The following is an 18,998-nucleotide window of genomic DNA, read 5'->3' as shown; positions in this document are numbered from 1 at the left end:
TGGGGAGAAACCTGTGGCTCTCCAGGTGTTGAACTGCAATTGCCATCAGCACCAGGCAGTGGGGCCAATGGCTTGGGCATGATAGGAATCGGATTCCAACAAGATCTGGAGGGCCATAGCTTCCCACTCCTGCTTTGTAAAGTGCATTGCTAAAACCAAAAACAAAGTGGTGTTGTAGACTTTCCTTATTGCTCAAAATACACCAACGGCAACAGTGGGTGGGGCAATCTAAGGTACTTAATGGACAGCAGATAACATACAGCTCTGTGTAACTGTGTCAGTTGAGGCAGGAGGTGTGCCCGCATTCAGCATTATCACTTTAACAAATTTGCAGCAACTTGCAGATGCAGGAACTGGACAACCTGGTGTCTGGAAAACATAGATAATGTATTTCTCAAACTCAGCGTCCTCCTTTCTTCTTACCTTTTCCAGGACAAGGTTGTCGTAGCTTTCAGAAAGCCTACTATTTACCTTTTTCTTTTTGCTTCTAGTCCAAAGATATTGGCTCAGTCTTTAATCATTTTTTATCATATTGCCATGTTTGAGGCATGCTGATGGCTTGCCTTAAACCTTTGTTCTCATCCCAGAATTCTGCCACTTTGGTCCAGCTCACCAATGGTTCTGATCAAACTAACGCTCTACCTTACACATGAAGGTAACAATCCTATGGACTCTTAACTCAGTGGGACTTACTTTTGAGCAAACACCCACAGGACTATGCTGGGTCATATTTATTTTGGAATAAGCTTTCATGGACATCTCTGTTGGCAGGTATATTATACATACACGGGGGGGGGGCATGGGGCAGAGGAAATGTATTGCAAACAGTGGTGCTGCAATTTCACACTGGACTAAAATTTAATCAACAAATTTGTTTCCAGTCAAGACTAGAACACTACAAAGCACTTTGAAACTATTTGTCTCGCCTTAGGTGCTAAATTAGCCTTGCAAGAAAAACTTATGTCACACATTGGGCTCTGACAGACTTGCTGATTTCCTGTGCATTTCATGGCCCCATTCTTCAGTCCACAAAAGCTTATGCCACAATATAAAAAACAGTGTTGTGGGGCTTTTATTTATTTATTTGCTACCAACAGCTTAACACAGCTGAATCCCTCTGGAATTCGTTATGATCATATTACTTTTCTCTTTTGACCTCTTAACTGGATCTTTAATTTGCCCCTTCATATTCTGCTTTTAGTTTTAGTTTTTGAGGCGTTCAACAGTTTGGCTCCTCCTGACCATTCTCCTTTGATTTGCTGTCCGTTATCTCTTCCTTTTCCCTACGTCTGGAATGGTCTTGCTGGACACATTTGTCATTCTTCCTCTCTTAAGAAGTGTAGAAAAAAATGTGCATCTTTTTGCTTCCCTTTTCCACCTAAATCTTCTCTCTCTTCGTCCACTCCTCAGAGATTTCTTATAGTTTAACATATAACTCAATAATATATCCTGCAACTTACTATAGTGCTTCCATTTCAAATTTAAATTTGGAACTATAATTATTTGCTCTGTTCCTTCCCTCCCACCTGTCATATCCCCACATCCCTGTTCCGTCTCTTTTTGCAAGCTACTGTGGACAGGAACGTACATATTGCACCATTTGTCAAAAGCACCAAACACACCTGTAAGTACTATGAAAAAATACTAAATGATTAAAATGGTTGTGTAAAAGTGTCCATTGTCCTCAAGAAGAAGTGGAGAACACCTTCAGAACACCTTGCAAGATACTCCAAATAGGAAAACCGGTCTTTATTTTCAGTTGAGATGCAAAACAGCAAGCATTATAATGATCCACTTCTTTACCAATTGTACTTATCTGCCCATTCTGTTATGTCCAGAATCAGCGATGAAAACCCCACGAAGTCCTAAAATTAACTGCATTTTTGGTCAGTCCGAAGGAAGAAAACAGCTTTATGCTTTATCTTTCGAGAAAGCAATGTGTTAACAAAGAATTGGGGAGGGGGGGAGTCATGATAAGCTCTTGCTTTGTCCTTAATGCTCCCCCTTAAATCAATTTTCAGCTTCTTCTGAATTTGCTGCCTGTTTTGCAGCTGTTCTCCGCTGCTGGATTTGCCTGCATGTCACTGAGGAATCCAAGGAAACATTTAAGCTCTTCTGCAGCAAAAGGAAGGAACTGCTGCCAAAAAAAGGGGGAACTTGCTGATGGAGGTCACTGCCAGCTGCTCAGCCAGGACTTCAGCATTCTTAACTTATACTAAAGAATATTTACTCTGTGAGGTCACCCATTCTTCTGCATTTATTCTGAAAATAGTGGAACAACCTTAGAAGATACTTCCTCGCACCAGCAAGGGAGTGCTTCTTTCTTGCTTCTATGCATGTATACCTAACTGCATTAAGACAGATGCTGTATACACAACTGCCAGGTCCAATCCAGCCATGGGGACTGTGTATGCCTGCGATCCCCAATGTGGTGCCCATGGACACCATGGCATCCAAAGCCCCCGTCCCCATTTTTAATGTTTTGAAAGGCAGAGTTTGCCCAGGTGGGGGGTTTCCTTTTTTCTTAAGTGGGTTAGCCTCCTATTCTTATCTTTGTGCTTAGTTGTTGGGGTGTGTGCATGTGTTTTGCCTGTTGGGGGGTGGGTGTCTAAGCATTGCCAGTTTTACTTCTGTGAAATGCCCTCAACGGTTTTTTCTAGAGGCTTTTGAATGTGCCCATGGGCTCTTAAAAGTTGAGGAGCCAGGGTTGGCACTGCTATACAGGAGGGTGAAGTGACCAGCTTTAGACAGCACCGTGAAGGGGAGATGAATGAAGGCATGAATTAAGTGTCTGAATGGTGCAGCAAGACTTTATTATCATAGCAGGGCGGCACCATTTTGGCTCCGCCTCATGCAGAAAAATGCCCTAAGCTGGCACTGGTTGCATGTGTGCAGTTGGATCAGGGTCCAAGGATGTAATCCATCTCCATTAAGAGTAATTGGGCATTTTTCCAATACCTTCAGTGAGAAGCAGACCAAATCCTAAATCCTTTTAAAAATACACACAAACTAAGTCCTGATATTGGAGCAGAAATGTTTGTTTTCTTCTGGGCTTGATTCAACTTTGCTAGGAACAGCATTCGTTCTTCTCAGATGCCTCCCTCTCCATTTGTGTTGGAAAACGTCACTTGTTGAAAAGAAATTTGTAAAGTGAGATGGTTCGTGGTCTTTCTTTGCACAAAGGTAAATCTTCCAAGCCAATCTCCTGAGTGTTTGATTTCATCAGCACGCAGAAAGACAGGGCCTCAGGTAGGGGGGCTGCTTACACATTACCAACCCCCCCCCCACACACACATTCCCCGCCCCCCACAAAAGGACATGAATTTCCATAATATTTGTGCGCTGCAGGGAAAGTCAACATTATGCGCTCCAGACGTTGGACTACAAGTCCCATTAGCTCCACCCAGCATATCCTCCATGAATTTGTCTCTTTGTCTTCTAAAGCTGTCCACATTGATGGCCACCAATGTCTCTTGTAGAAAGAGAATTATGGGTGAAATACTTTCCTTTGTCTGTCCTGAATCTTCCAACATTCACCTTCATGGGAAGAGAGCCCTGAGTTCTAGTATTATGAGAGATGAAGAAACCCATCTGCACGCCATGCATGATTTTATACTAGATGTTCAACTAGAAAGGCCTTTGATCTAATCTAGCAAGATGCTTACATTCCCATATAGGCCTGGTCTACACACACAGTGGAGTGAAGGGGCAGAATCCTGGAATGGTAATATGGACCGTGCAGATTACAAGTTGGGGATGCAATTTTCAACACATACACCCCCAACACACACAAAAACTAGGGATGTTATGAGCAATCCCATTCTTATGAACAGGATCAGGGTGTGCTCACCCCAACCCTGCAAGTCACTGTGGCTTCAACCTCCTCCTTCCCCAAGGCATCCCAGAGGTTTGCCATGTGCCAGAAGGAAGGCAGAGGAGGTTGTGGTGGTATCTCAAGTGTTCCACTGTAGCAGATGATCGTTTTTCCTGAACTGGACTAACAAATCCTAGTACCTCAGGTGGGAAAATGATGCTCTGCATGATTCTCATGGAAGGACCCCAAGGGCCAGCTCAGCAGAAATTGCACATAGCGCATAATTTTTCCTGTTCAGGTTGCTGGGGATACTAGTCCCACTCTATCCCCCAGCAGGCTGGGGAATGCTGCCTTCTAGGAGCAGGGCTTGGGGCAAGGGAAAGAGGTAGCAGGGACTTTGCAAATAGTCCCTTGGAACATCTGCAAAATGCTCAGGTTTTTCCTTCCCTCGGGGAGAGGCTGCTGTAACCCAGCATCCCATGCCACTTCAACTATACTGGGAAAGGCAAGCACAGTGTAAGGATGACAGCCTGACTGAGCGAAGACAAATTAATAAATCACCCCGTGAGATTTCTGTCTGCAAAACAGTTGCCATTCCTGCCCTCCTTCAGCAAGAGCATTCATTCCTGTCCTGCTAGTCTCAAGATCTCACAGCCAGCATCAAATTAATGCATCGCGCTTCAAAATATTTACAGTACGATGTCCTTAGAACGAGCTCAGAGGAGCATTAGCATTGGGATCACGGTGAACTTGGGAAAATAAGCCAGGTCACAAAGCATTTATTATACAAAGTTTCCCATTACACGATCTGACTGACTGCTAGGAGGGTTAGGATGTTTCTTGAGTGACTAAAAATATTTGGCCGAAATCTCTGAAACAGGGACAGGGAACTCGTGGCCCTCCAGATGTTGCTGCATTTCAACGCCCATTGTCCCTGCCCATTGACAAGGCTCACTGGGGCTGGTAGGAGTTGGAGTGAAACAACAGCAACTGCAAAACCTAGGAACTGATATAATAATAATAATAATAATAATAATAATAATAATAATAATAGTAATAGTAATAATAGTAATAGAATTTGGAAGAGAGAATGGAGGAATAGAAGTGAGGTCACCAGCAAGAGGACAAATCCAGTTCTGGTCTCCATCCCCTCCTTTCCTTTCTTCCAGAGGTTAAAGCCTACCTAGGACCATGGCCCTCCCTCCAGTGAATGGCAGCTGATTTTGAGGAGGAGTTAAGGAAGTAAAAGAAAAAGTGACCAGGTCCCATATACTGGGGGGCACACAGAAGGTAGAACAACTCAGTCAGCAGGACTCATTTTGGGGTGCCAGTAGTGACTGGGTGCCCAGATTTTTACAGCCCTGCTAATAATTGCAACAGTAAAAATACAACTATCAATTAAATGCATGGACTGAGGATAAAAACTTCAGTAAACGTCTATAGCTGTCTCTTTCATCCTTAAAACAGCCTTGTATGCTGAGAGATAAAGCTGTGAGCATCCTAATGCGTTCCTGAAGCAGTTTATATCTGTAATGCAGATCACAGAATCATAGATGCTGCCTCTTAAATTCACGTTTTATATTGCAGGCACGTTTGCCCTGTACATAGGGGTAGTTGCAGCTGTGAGCATCCTATTGTGTGAATATGGTATGTTTTGGTAAACACATAGGGACATGAGGGGCACATGTGTTGGTGAGTTCAGTTTGGCTACAGTTCTCTGCTGTGTGTCCACTGCGTGTTTGCAAGAATACACCCCTGTTTCAGACTTCCCAGCATTTAATTTCTGCCACTAAATGCTATAGATGTCAGATACCTTCTAGAGTGTGAACTAGCTATCACTAAGAATAGCTTCCCAAGTCAAAAAATCTGAATGTAGTTATCTGAAATGAGATGAAATTGAGCAACGTTTTTTAAAAACAAAACAACAGTGCATTTAATAGTGAGGAAAAGATGTGTTCCATTGGGGTGGGGCGGGGGGAGAAGGGGACTTTTCCAGGAAGCCCTTAGGTGCACCTACTGGAAAGCTAGACCATCAGCAGCTGGATGGGTGGGTTTCATCTAATAGAGTTTTGAAGCACATATGTAGAAATGCTTTATTCAGCAGCATTTAAATAAGAAGCACACCATGCCTAAAGGAATAAGCTTTTAAAAGTGATGGATCCTTTGTATTCACATATAATGCCTTGATGCAGTGCTCTACATTTCCTTCACGAATGATCATAATTTCTCCGGTCGGTACGCTGCTAGAGTATTATTATGCACGCAATTCAGTTCCTTGCCTGATTTTTGCTATGGTTTGTAGCTTGAGGCCTGAATTACATAACATTTCCTTCCCCCTCCTTCCTTTCTTCAGCAAAGCTTGCTTTTTTACAATGCACTCTGTATGTTCCCGTTTTTTGCTTTCATATAACATTCTATCACATGCAGATCAATGCCCTGAAAAGACACTCTAATGATAGCTATTTGGGTGCTGATAGACTATGTGGTGTGATTTTGAATATTCTCTGATGCTCTTTGTGACAATTAATTTGCTGTATATTTCTAGTTACACAGAGAAGGAATTTACCATGGAAAGTACCAACGTTTGCTTCTCTCTCTCTCTCTGCGTAAGCACATACAGATTTCTGCTGTGTCGTCCAGACCAGTAGGAACAGCACTAACCAGGGAGGCTGGTAAAAGGGGCTTCCCACTGCCCTCCTCAGCACGTCCCTGCTGCTGTTGTCAGTCTCCTCTGGAGGAGAGGAAAAGGACCAAAGTGTAGGAGAAGAACTCCTGAGATTTATGCAGAGAGTCCCAGGTTCAATATCCAGCCTCTTTGGGTAGGACTGGCGATGTCCCCTGTCCGAAACCCTTCATGTCCCCTCTTGAAATGCATGCAGAAATTCCTAAGTTCAATCGCCAGTATCTCCAGGTAGGGATGGGAGAAGCCCCTGTCTGAAATGCTGGAGAGGCACTCAGTGTAAGGCACCTTCCGATGTTCTGCCTTCCATTCTTTGGAAGTGCCTCTGTTTCTAGCCATTTCACTGGTTCTGCAACCTACTGGACTCCGACTCCCATCAGCCCCAGCCAACTTGACCAATGGTCAGGGAAGATGGGAGTTGGGGCAACAATGTTCAGGAGGCACCACACTGGCAACCGCTGCTGGGTTATGTAGTCCTCATGCCAGATATTCCTATCAAAGGCACAAACTGTTTGCAACCATTCTTACGGAGGTATTTTAAAACACCCCTGCCACCATTCTCTTAAATTGTATTCTATTCTATTTTATTTCCTTCTCCTTGTGTTTCATTGAAACTTACACTGTCGCTCATAAGGCACGATGGCACCAGCTACAGCATTTGATCCCTCGCACTGGCATTCTCTTCCTTTTGCAAATTAGGGCACAAGCCTCTTGTCTCAGAGGCTGAAGGATATCATGGACCTTCCACGGCAGATGCAGAAAAAAATCTGGCCTCAAAGAGGGAAAATCTGCCCTTGGAAGCCCTTTCCCAGCCAGCACGGGGTGGGGGGTGGGGGTGGAGGACACATCTCTGGGTTACCCCTGCCAATGAAAAAAGTGGATGCCATGCCAGGGTAGTACAGATCAGGATCCTGACACAACCACACATTTGGGGGCAGAAGTAGTACTAGCGCTGGCATGTTGATGTTCCATCCTGTTATGACCAAGGTGGAAGGGGAATATTATGTCCAAAAACAAGGAAATGGGGGGTTGGGGACTGCTCCCTCCAGTTCTGAGTCTAGAAGGGCTTTGGATTTAGTAGTTTATCTGCCCCAGCAGCTTCCCTGATCCAGTAAGAGTGCTGTGCCCATTTTTATTTGAATAGATCTAACAGCAGATCTTTAATCTTTAATAAGCCTTTTACCTGTCATTCAATGAAATCTGAAATGGCGCCCGGGATCACTCTCCAGTGAATCTGCCTGCAAATACGATGCATGATTTCTTCCCGTATTAACCTGGAAGCACAAGCAAGAGATGTGTGACTCATTTGTGCCTTTACTGCTCAGGACTTTCCAGTAAGCTGCAAAACAGCCCTTCTTAAGAGTAAGGACACCGATAATAAGTATTTATTAAATTCATTTTAAACATTTACATGCCACTCTTCAGTTTACAGAACTCTCAGCATAAGAGCTTGGCATGAAAGCAATAAAAACACTGTCAACTATAAGAGAAACCAGTTGAATAACAGAAACATAGCAGAGAAATAAATTCCATAGAATCAGAAAAAGCACCATTTTAAGTATGCGTCAGGGTGCGTCATGGAAAGCCCAGTCAAATAAAAAGCTCTTTGCCTGGTGCTGAGAAGACATCAGGTTTGGCATCAGCCACACCTCCCCTGGGGAAGGCGTTCCACATACACGGTGCCTCTCCCTCTAGTTATTGCCCATCTGACTTCACAAAGCGGAACGACTTGAAGGAATGTATCTGGTGATATCATCAGGTTTGGGCAGGCACACACGGAATATAGAAGACCTTCGGAGTCCTAAGCTTTCAAGAGCCAAAAAAGGCAATATATTCTGCACCCTTTAGCTCATTTCCACATTTGATCTCTGCTCCCTATGTGCAGCATGCATGTGCTGCTTTCCTAGTTTATGAACCTTCATTCGCACTTTCAACCATGTTTCTTTTTAGCCTTTCCATTACCTTGTCCCTGCAAACCCTTCTTTGGACATGTTGAATCTGCCTTCCTGAGGAGCATAAAAGCACAGCATGGATGCTGTGGAAGAACATTGTATGATGTGGCTTTCATTCAGTCCTCTAGTGGATTCTCTCCTCAGTATATCAATGGATACCTTAATCTGAACACGCGCCAGATGGCAATTTTGTGGATATTGATGAGTTCTGCTATATGTAAACACAATATCCAACCATAGTGTCTCGCTTTTTCATTTAGGGGGAGAGGTTCTGGAAGGCAAATATGGAAGAGCTATACAATCCTCAGTCTTTCCCTCCACATTATTCTACATAATCTAAGGACAAATAGCTACATAGATGAGATGCAGAAGAAGTAACGGTGAGCTAACTCATCGGTGTTTTAATACAGGCTGCACCTCTGTCTACAACATTCAGAGCAGATCCCCGGATTGCTTGCACCCATGCAAACGCAGGCATGTCAGGGGGTTCGTTTCAATGAAGAAACATTTGCAGGTTTGACCTGGCTGGTTTTTACAAAATCAACTGTGTGAAGGGAATCATACTTCTTTAGCAAAAAGAATTCTGGCTCTCTGCAAAATTCCAGAGTTTCTAGATTCATGCTGTCACTGGAAATGGTTTTAGGGAACACACAAATAGGTGAAAAAAGAATCTGCATGACCTCTCATTAAAAGCAAAAATGTCAAGCTACCTTTTTTATTTTAAACAAACCACAGGTTTCTATTAGTGCCTGAGCTACTGTCCATGGTATTATGAACTCAAATCTCATTTAAAACTGGAATTGTTTTGCATTGATGTTTATATGGCTCTCCCCCTTGTCAACTGGGGGGAAACTGAATATACTTGGTTTTCGTAGACAAGTTGAATCAAAATTAGCTTGAGAAATAGAAGACATGAGATTCCTTTCAAAAATACTCAAACATACAGCCTGCTGATTGCTTTAAAATTTTAGCAATGTGCAGGGATTTAAACGGCCTAGTTGAGATGTGCAGTGCTCTTGAGTGTGTGTTTATCTATCTACTCTCTCTGTATCTCATACTTGCACACCACATGATTTAGTTGATTCCTGGATTACAAGGAATGGGACTTGATGGCCCTCATTGTCCCTTCCACCTCTACAATTCTATGATTCTATGTGAACCTGTTGCCTAAAACCTACCCAGGTTGTAAGTTCATCATCTCAGCCTCTGTTTCTTGTTAAACTCTAGACTCATTGGGTAAGCATCAAAATTAAGCCCCACTTTTTTAAACATAACCAGGATTGTAGAATTCCCTTCCAGGGAAAACCTGCCAAGCCTCCTCATGGTCTGCTTTTAAGGGTGTTTTGAAAATGTTTATTCTTCTACCCCAGAAGCCTTTTAAGAATTGATTTCTGTGTCTGTTGTCTTTAAAGCTGAACTGTTTTATTGCTTTTTTATTGCTTCTATTTTATTCTTGACGTTAGGTTTCTTGTGGCAATTACCGTATTTTTCCATGTATAAGACTAGGCTTTTTCCTAAAAAATAATGTCCAAAATTTGGGGGCGTCTTATACATGGATAGATCTCCCCCCATTTTCTTAAATTGGAGTCCTCAAAAATAGGGGGCATCTTATAGAAAATATGGCACTTATAAGCAGCCTGGTGATTTTTTTTTTTTTTTGTAAAAAGCAGGGTAAAAATGAGAAAATACATTATTTTATTTTTAAATCGTAAACATCTTTTGAAATCCCCCGCCCCTCATGCTTTGCTACATAGCATAAGGGGTTGCTGTTTGAGAACCAAAGGCCAAACTCATCTATGGCCAAGTTTGGTTGTTGCTCATGACAGCAGGTAGTACTGTACTCACATTTTCAGAAATGATGAGATTCGGCTGTCTCTTCAAAGCATATCTTTCAAATACACATTGCAACAAATGCTTTGGCATGAATTAAGGTGACATTTGACATCCATCTTTCAATGTCTGGTGTAGCAATTAAATGTTACTTCAATTTAGAAAGCTTACTTTGGCAGCTAATATTCATTACTGGTATAAATAAATATGAGAGTCATGCATGAAGAGCCACTTTGCAAAGATCTTCAGAGATGAAGTTGGGTGGTTAAAAAGGAAGTAGAATGACACAAGGACAAGGACAAGTGTAAGCACTAACAATCTGAGTCAACATTAACAAGAAAAGGCTCCCTGAAGGGAAAAGGTCCCTTTCTCATGACTTCTCTGTTTATTGATTCAGATGAAAGAAGATAGATTCCACATTGAGTTTGTTTATTAATTAGAATGGTGTTCAGGGATTTGCAATTTAAGCATTCACATGTTAAAAACCAGGAGAAGCAAACCTATTGTTACTGCCTCTTGTTTAGTCTACCTTTAATGCCTTGGAAGTTTACTATCAAGGGTTGGAGAGCAGGAGCAGAAATACAAAAGGACTCTCTCTCTGTCCGCCCCCAATCTCCTTTGTTCGCTTACATGGCAATACTTTAAAGTAGGTGTCTCTTCTACTTAGTGCTAATCAGCTATACAAATATTTTACAGCGTTCACTGGCTGGTTATATATTTGGAAAGCTTAGATGCCTATTGTATTTTGGAAAGTCACTGCAAACCTGCTTATTATATTCTTACATAAGGCTGAAAAGAAAACTCGGCACAGCTTTTCACAATCCTTTTCATAAGTGTCAAAAATCATCTCCCTTTTCAACATTTCTGGCCAAGCTGCTTGGACATTTCGCAATAGGCTGTTCCTATTTTCACTTTTCATAGGCAACAGTCACACGGTTGTATCTTCCTTTGCACTGCGTGAGCCCGGATTGGTGGAATCACCCAGGTGATTAGGGCCCCACCTGCACAATACAGTATCACAGCACTTTAGATGGTCATGGTTTCCCCCAAAGAATCCTGGGAACTGTGGTTTGTTAAAGGTGCTGAGAGTTGGTAGGAGACCTGTAAACTTAAAGAGTCTTGCAAGATCAGGACAAAGGCCTATCATTGTCCAGCATCCTGTTTTCCCCGGTGTACTTGTGGGCAGCCCATAAATAGGACCCAAGTAAGCAGCACTCTCCCCTCTTATGATTCCCAGCAACGGATATTTGAAGGCTTGCTGCCTCCAGCAATGGATGGAGAAAATAGCCATTGTGGCCAGCAGCCACTGATAGCCACCAACTTGGATGGCTTTAAAAAGAGAAGAATAAGAATTTATTATTTCCGTCACAGACCAGTTCCAGCCCACATACAATATCAAGGAAGTCATAAAACATGATAGGCATACATTTGAATTTGCAAAATAAAAAATTCCTTCCAGTAGCACCTTAAAGACCAACTAAGTTAGTTCTTGGTATGAGCTTTCGTGTGCATGCACACTTCTTCAGATACATTTGAATTTGCAATTAGGTATAAGGGACAATACAGATACAGCAACAAAAAATAGATAAATTAAAACTTGGTCACTAACAGATAACCTAAAATTATCATTTAAGGCCTTAATCATTATGATCGCACAGCTTGTTCCCTAGGTTTTATGGCAATCGCACAGAATTTGGATCCTTGTCCTCTACCAGGGATTTTAGACATTGAAGTTCAGATTCATTTGGAGATTTTTGCATTATCTTTCATTGCTGGGTGTTTATTCATCTCGCTCATGCGGCATTGCAGTTCCACATCCCAAATTCGTGGGCGGATTATTGCTCTAGCTTTCTCATAACCTACAGCTATCAGGGGCTGTGGGGAAAACCCCAAGCATCTTAGCTTTTCATGCAGTGTAGCTTTCCATTTGGATTGGTAGGAATCCAGTAGGGTTAAGGGTGCCAACCCAACAGGGAAAAAGATAAGTTTTAACCAATAATGGATCTTCAGAATCCATATCTGAGCACTAACAGGGATTTGCCTGACCTCAGGGCAGACAGCTATGTTAGACACACAAGAAGGGATCCCTAGCAGGCAGCGATAGAACTTAGTTTGGAATGATTCTAAGCGAGCGAGGTTTGAGAAGCTGCAGATCTGAGAGCCATATGTCAGTTGTGTTAATATTTTTGCAGCAAAGATCTGGGAGGCTGCCGGAATATATTGGCCCCCTTTTCCATAGAAAAACCTTATAATAGCTTTGGTAGATCTTTGGGCATTTGCAATAGTATTTTTAACCTGGTAATGCCACAAGCCCTTTTCCTGGAAGGTTATACCCAGGTATCTAAAAGACGATACCTGTTCAATAGGTCGACTGTCAATTCTCCATTTGTGTCTCATTATTTTTTTAGAGAACACCATAACTTTGGATTTGCTATAGTTAATTGTTAATTGTTCGGCATTACAATAGACTGTGAGAGATCTTAGAAGTTTTCTTAGGCCTACACAGGAGAAGGAAATTAGAACTGCGTGATCCGCATGTAAGAGAACCGGGAGAGGTGTACCAGCCAATTTCAGGGGTTGGGCATTTTCTTTCTCCATGTTTTCTACTTAGGAGTTAATCTAGAAGTTGAATAAAGTAGGCGCAAGGACACAGCCTTGTTTAACACCATGGTAGGATTTCCTTGGATAAATGGCTCTGTTGGTCACACCTAACCTGGACCCGAGTGTTTTTGTATAAACTGCAGATGAGACGCAATAGACGTCTGTCTATGTTTGAGGCCCTTAGTTTTTCCCAAAGCCTGTCTTGTGATATTAAATCGAAGGCAGATTTAAAGTCTATGAAAGCTATGTAGAGAGATCCTCCTTTTCTTGAGGTGTATTTTTCCGCAAGATGTTGGAGTTCTAGGCCTTGGTCTAAAGTTGACTGGTTTGCCCTGAAACCAGTTCACTATTTTCCAAAAGGTGACTGAGTCTCTCCTTTGAGAGGCCTCTATTAAACATTGCCACTCTCCGCTTTGGGCCTAAGCATTTTCTTTTTATTTAAAAAGAGCATTAGACAAATTCATAGAGGGGAAGGCTATCACTGCCACTTCTGGGACAGAATTCCATAGTTTAACTATGCGCTGTGTAAATAATTATTTTCTTGTGCCTGCCCTTAATCTTCCACTCTCTACATCCCTCCATTGGGAAAATTGTCGCTTTATCCCTACTCTCTGCCTCGTTTCTTAGGCATTTACTGATTCACAAAAGCACCCGTGCCTTCTAAATTTATGCAGGAGTCCTTGGTGAGGGGTTTTTATCAAAAGCCTTTTTGAAAGCAACAGCAAATTTTACTAGTAAAATAAAAATGGCTTGATTCCGGTTTTATGTCCCAGTTAGAAAGAAGTCAGCCAAGCCAAATGGAACTGATCACAATTCTGTGAGTCCAAATTGGCTAGTTCACCTCAGCCCCTCCACCACACTAAGATTTTGAAATGGGGGAAAATTTTATTGGTATACCACGAGAAGTGTGGCGGATCAATTGCACAGAGAAAATCTCAGGCCAACCACATGTCGGAGATATTTGGCACTCTACTTCTGTGTGTGTGTCCACACAGAAAACGTCAGACACCATTTTTCTTTGCAATGAAACCTAAGGAACATATGCCTACATACTGTGTTCTTTGCAAATATCTGAAACTGTATATTTCCATGTGCCACCCATTCATTTGTTATAATAAAATCCATGTAGTTGAGCGTTTCCTTGCCTTGTACTGTTTCTCCATTTGACTATAGCAATACCACATACTGGTTTACCCTTTGTGTGTGTTTAAAAGGAGAGCGCAGATGTACTTGAGGCCCAAACCATAGATCACTGAAACTAATGGGAATAATAATTGGTTTCAGTTGGCTTTAGATCAGGGCCTTGGTTCTTCAGCCAGGCATTGTGCTCGCTCATCTAAAAGTTAGCTCCAAAAGAAACATATTTCAGTTTATGTATTAGCGTTTTATTAAGGCAGACAGGTGGATGAGTAACTACTGCCAACATTTTCCCCACAGAAAATAAAGCTTTAATGAATTGTTCTGTTGCAGGCCATAGCACAAAGACAAATTGTTCCAAGACATGGTGGGGATCTAGAAGAGCAAGTCAGAATTAGACACTTGGGATAGTTTAAACAAGAAAAAGAAGAGGGATCTAGGGCAGAATCCAGGAAGTTAGTCACAACTCTATTCCGTTCACTGCATTGTACTGCAGCTCTGAATCAGTAAAAACCCACGCTAGAGTAATGTCATGGCCTGAAATGCTGCAAATATTAAATGGACATAAGTCCTTTTAGATTTTAATAGGGTTTAGGGCTATTTGCCCATTACTTTAGAAGACTGTTCAGTGTCAGAAGATCCATGCAACATTAAGACCATATTATTTGCATCTACATAAAGCATTGCCTCTGGATTCTGGAGTTTTGCCCTACATGCTGCTTCTCTCAGAGATTAGATGCATTATTTTAGTCTGATCCTTCTTTTCCCACAGAACTTTAGAGACGCACACAACTCCCAAGAGTTGACCTTCAAAAGTAATGTGAAAAGCAGTGCTTAGATACAGTTGACCGCAGAGCACAGCAGAATGGGTTAAAGGAGATGTGTTCACATACTGCAGTAGGCCAGGAAGCCGCATAACCTCTAATGAAACTCTTTTTCCTGTGTGCTGAGATAATCGGCTCTCCTCCGTTTGGCCCCAACATGAGCTGAGACAGACAGGAAGTGGCAACAGAGAGAACCTTCAAGTTCATCATTCCCTGCCTCTGGAATGCCTTCCCTAAGGAGGTTCGATTAGCACCTACATTGCTCTCTTCCTTGCACCAATAGAAACCATTTTTAATTCTCCCAAACTTTTTTTTTTAACCCTCTTAGTTTCCATTGAAATCAATGACACTTCAGTCATGTCTCATTTATGCCACTGATTAAATGGGACCTCAGTGCAACTTACAGCAGAATCCCAGCCATGTCTACTACTACTACTACTACTACTACTACTACTACTACTAAATTTTATTTATATCCCACCCTCCCCGGCCAAAACCGGGCTCAGAGTGGCTAACATCAAATATATAACATATTACCATAAAATCAAGCAATCAATTAAAATATCAGAATCAAAGTGAAATCTAATCAAATGGCAACCCACAAATTAGGGATGGGGACCTTAAATGCTCACCAGGCCTAACTGTTTATACTGATCTTATATGAGCCTGTGAAAAAAGTTGGGGAGCCACTTTCATGCAAGTTCTTATACGGAGAGAGGGGGAGTCAGACTGGACTCCGGTCAAAGGCCTGGCCGCAGAACAGCTCCGTCTTGCAGGCCCTGCAGAAAGATGTCAGATCCCACAGGGCCCTGGTCTCTTGTGACAGAGCATTCTGGTCAAGGCCAGTCTAATCTCCTTGAGGCCCCCAGGACCTCCAAGATGTTATTATTTGTGGACCGTGGGGCATACCAGGAGAGGCAGTCCCGTAGGTACAAGGGTCCTAGGCCTTATAGGGCTTTAAAGGTTTTTTTAAAAAAACAAACAAACAACAACTCAGAAGTAAACCCTGTGGAATTTAATGAGGCATATTTCCAGGTGTAAGGACCCTTATCCTGGATCAAGCAAGTTGTGTTTTATTGTTATCTACGCAGCAGCATATATTTGTTTGTTGCATCCTGATTTCATCCATTCAACATCTGTTGGCAACTGGTCCCTAGTGCTTTGCATCCCTCGAGACGAACTACCTCAACTTGATTCCCGTGACTTGATACACTCAACTTGATACACAGTGACTGTAGGAGTCAACCCCATCCCTCACTAAGGGGTAGTCGTCCCCGGCCAAAAAAGTAAGTTTTCTACTTCTGTAAACTTTGGCGTACCCATCTCCTCAACTGTTTGGGCTACGTAAGGAACCACGCAGAGAACTGAGTTTACTGTTCGCATGTAGGATTTCACAAATCCCTTCTACATTTTCCTCCCCTAAGGGAATTAAAAGAACAGAGTTTTTATACTACACTTGCTTTCACTGCTTTAAGTGGAAGAACTTGTACTGCTCCAATGAACAACTGAGCGAAAAGAGCATGGCGTTTTCACTGATGATGTCAACACCCTCGAATAATGTTCACAGGAAGGCCCAGCTAGCCCCATCACTATTTGCATTTCACCACTGAGTGAGCACATGACTTTGGAGGGGAAGTTTTTGTGCTGGCTGACTACTCTGGGATTTTTTTAAAAACTACTGCCAATACTGGGGTTTGCAGGCTGCTGCTTTTGTGTAATTTTATTCTTGACTTTTTATGACGTTTTTGATGTTTTTATGGCTATGTGCTGCCGTTAACTACATTGACATTTCTTGTTAAAGTGAGATATAAACGTTTAAAATAAATAAAGCTACAGTGAAAAAGCTTTGAGGCAGGATATAAATATATTAAGGAGCAACTGAACATCTAAAAATGTTCTCTCTGTACAAACAGGACCTTTGCAAATTGTTCGGTCACAAAATACCATCTTGCTCATGCAATCAAGTCTACAAAGAGTTCATGACCCGCCACTGAAAGTATTTTTTCTGGACGGAGGTTTCCTGGCCCACTAGCTCTGGGCATCCTGCCTCTCAGCAGTCACTGATTAGCACCAACTTCCTCGTTTTGGTTTCCGTTTTTGTGAAGGGTCTCCATCCTTCCCTTAGGTTTCTGTTATGCTCAACAAGCAGCAACTTCCACAAGGTTGCAAGATTTGGTGGGACTACCATCATACCACTTCTTAGGGAGAAATCTATTTCAGAAAAGATACTGAGACCTTTCAGCAGCGGATTCTGCAAGTTACATTAGGTTTTTAACTAAAACCTAATGTGGCAAGCAGATTTTTACTGGGAGAGTAAAATTCTTCCCATTGAGACATTCCTCCTCTTAGGGTCTCTTTTATAGATTTTGTACTTGGAGACAGGTAGTGAATAAGAACCATGTCTTCTGGTATGGTCATTTTTATAATTGTCAGATAAAAGGTCCTAAACTAGCAGAAGAAAACAAAAGAGGGAAGAGTTCTCAACTCTCTCTCTCTCTTGTACTGTAGTTATAAACGCCAAACACATTTTGGATTTTTTTTTCTTTATGAGGGACAATTCTTTTCACATGAACTCTGCACACTCTCACACACAAACACAGAATTCAGGTTTCCTCCTTGGACAAATGCAAGCTATAACAGAAACTAAGACTGCACCACAGGTTTACCAATGTGAACTTTCTGAATTTGGAAGGGGGTCAAGTCAGAGGCCGAAGGGATGTCCTCACTTCCTTTTTCTTCATTCCTGTCAGAAATGCCATTTTAATTTCCCATCATGGTGCCCACTCCGACTCTCTATAATTCCCCTCGGAATAATCTATATGATGATGACACAATGCAATTTTCAGTGTGGCGATGGAAAATTGAAATAGTAACTGACAAGATCTCTGTCACGTCAGCTTAAAAATAACAAGCCACCCCTTCCATTCCTGAAAATTGTCATCCCCCCCTCAGCTTTTTTTAACCACCTGTGACTAGAGAAACAAAACCCTAATACAAGCATTATCTGCCCAAGGAAAACTCTGGGTAGCACAGGAATAGCTTCAATCCCACCTACATCCTAACAATAATACTACTGGGCATTCCAGTAATAATCCCTAGGTGTTTAATTAGTGCAATCACAACATTAATAGTAGAAAGCTGTTGGGGCAGAAGGACAAGTAAAAAGCTTCATTTTTCAGGATTGTGATTTGGACCCAAACTGGACTGGGCACCATCCAAAACACTTTACACTAAATCAGACTGTTCTCTGAAGCCCCCAAATGGGATCTAATCTGAACCAAACCTTCTGGCTGCTACACACTCCTAATTGATAGCAAAGGAGCTGCTCCGATTTTGTAGGAAATAAATTAGCTAAGGAAGGTCATAGTACAGCCAGTTTTTCCACAGGTGACACGAGGCAATTGCCTATAGTAGGGACACTTCCTCCCCCCCACCCCCTGCTAAACATACACTGTCATACACACCCAAACACACACACACCTTTCAAGTTGACTGGGCACATTCTCTTTCCACAGTGCAATTCATTATCTGCCTCACAGCTATTTGGCGATGGCCGGCACTGTCCTCAGGCATGACTTGAGCCACAGTCACAAGTGCGGAGAGGCAACCCTGGAAGCTCCCCAGCACAGGGCTGGCTGCCTGACAAACGCTTAGGAAGCAGCATAGCAGAAGCAGGTGGTGTGTGCTCCAGAGGATACGACCCTTGTCGAGCTTGACATGGGTGGGTGACAGCAATGCCAGTCATGTGCCAGGGAGGAAACAGGGGTGGCATTTTAATTGTTACTCAGTGTGCCAAAATGTTGAAGGACTGGCCAGGAATAGAGCACAGAATGTATAAAATTACGGTTGAGAAATGCAAGAGGACACGATTTGGAAAACAGAATCAAATAAGCTCATTTGACTCCTGCGGGGTACGGAGAAGGCCTTATCCTGCATCATCACATAATGCACCACTCCCAGAGGTGGAACAATGAGAAGGCCCTCCCCAAAATCTAAGGTCATTGACAGGCTGGTACAAAGAAAGGCGCTCCTTTGGATATTTGGGTGCTAAGTTGTGTACGTCAACATCACCGTCAACATTTAGCCTACAAGCAGCCAATGTTGATATTTTAGAATCCTGTATAGGTGTCACATGATTCCAGCCGCTGCATTCTGCTCTA

The 18,998-nt window shown here is 42.4% G+C and overlaps 1 protein-coding gene across 1 annotated transcript in view; it reads right to left on the bottom strand.

Moving 5' to 3' along the window:
• The window catches only part of LOC310689509 (uncharacterized protein), a 209,398-nt gene that overhangs the window by 165,548 nt on the left and 24,852 nt on the right, over window positions 1–18,998 (bottom strand). Inside the window, exon 5 of the mRNA XM_083467301.1 lies at window positions 7,678–7,768. Coding sequence (XP_083323427.1) covers window positions 7,678–7,684 — 7 coding nt within the window. The 5' untranslated portion in view covers window positions 7,685–7,768. The remainder of the gene's footprint in view (window positions 1–7,677; window positions 7,769–18,998) is intronic.

This window comes from Podarcis liolepis (assembly GCF_965112155.1).
Source record: "Podarcis liolepis genome assembly, chromosome: 12".
Lineage (NCBI taxonomy): Eukaryota > Metazoa > Chordata > Lepidosauria > Squamata > Lacertidae > Podarcis > Podarcis liolepis.
Note: the sequence above shows the minus strand (reverse complement) of the source record. Positions and strands in the feature narration are given on the sequence as shown.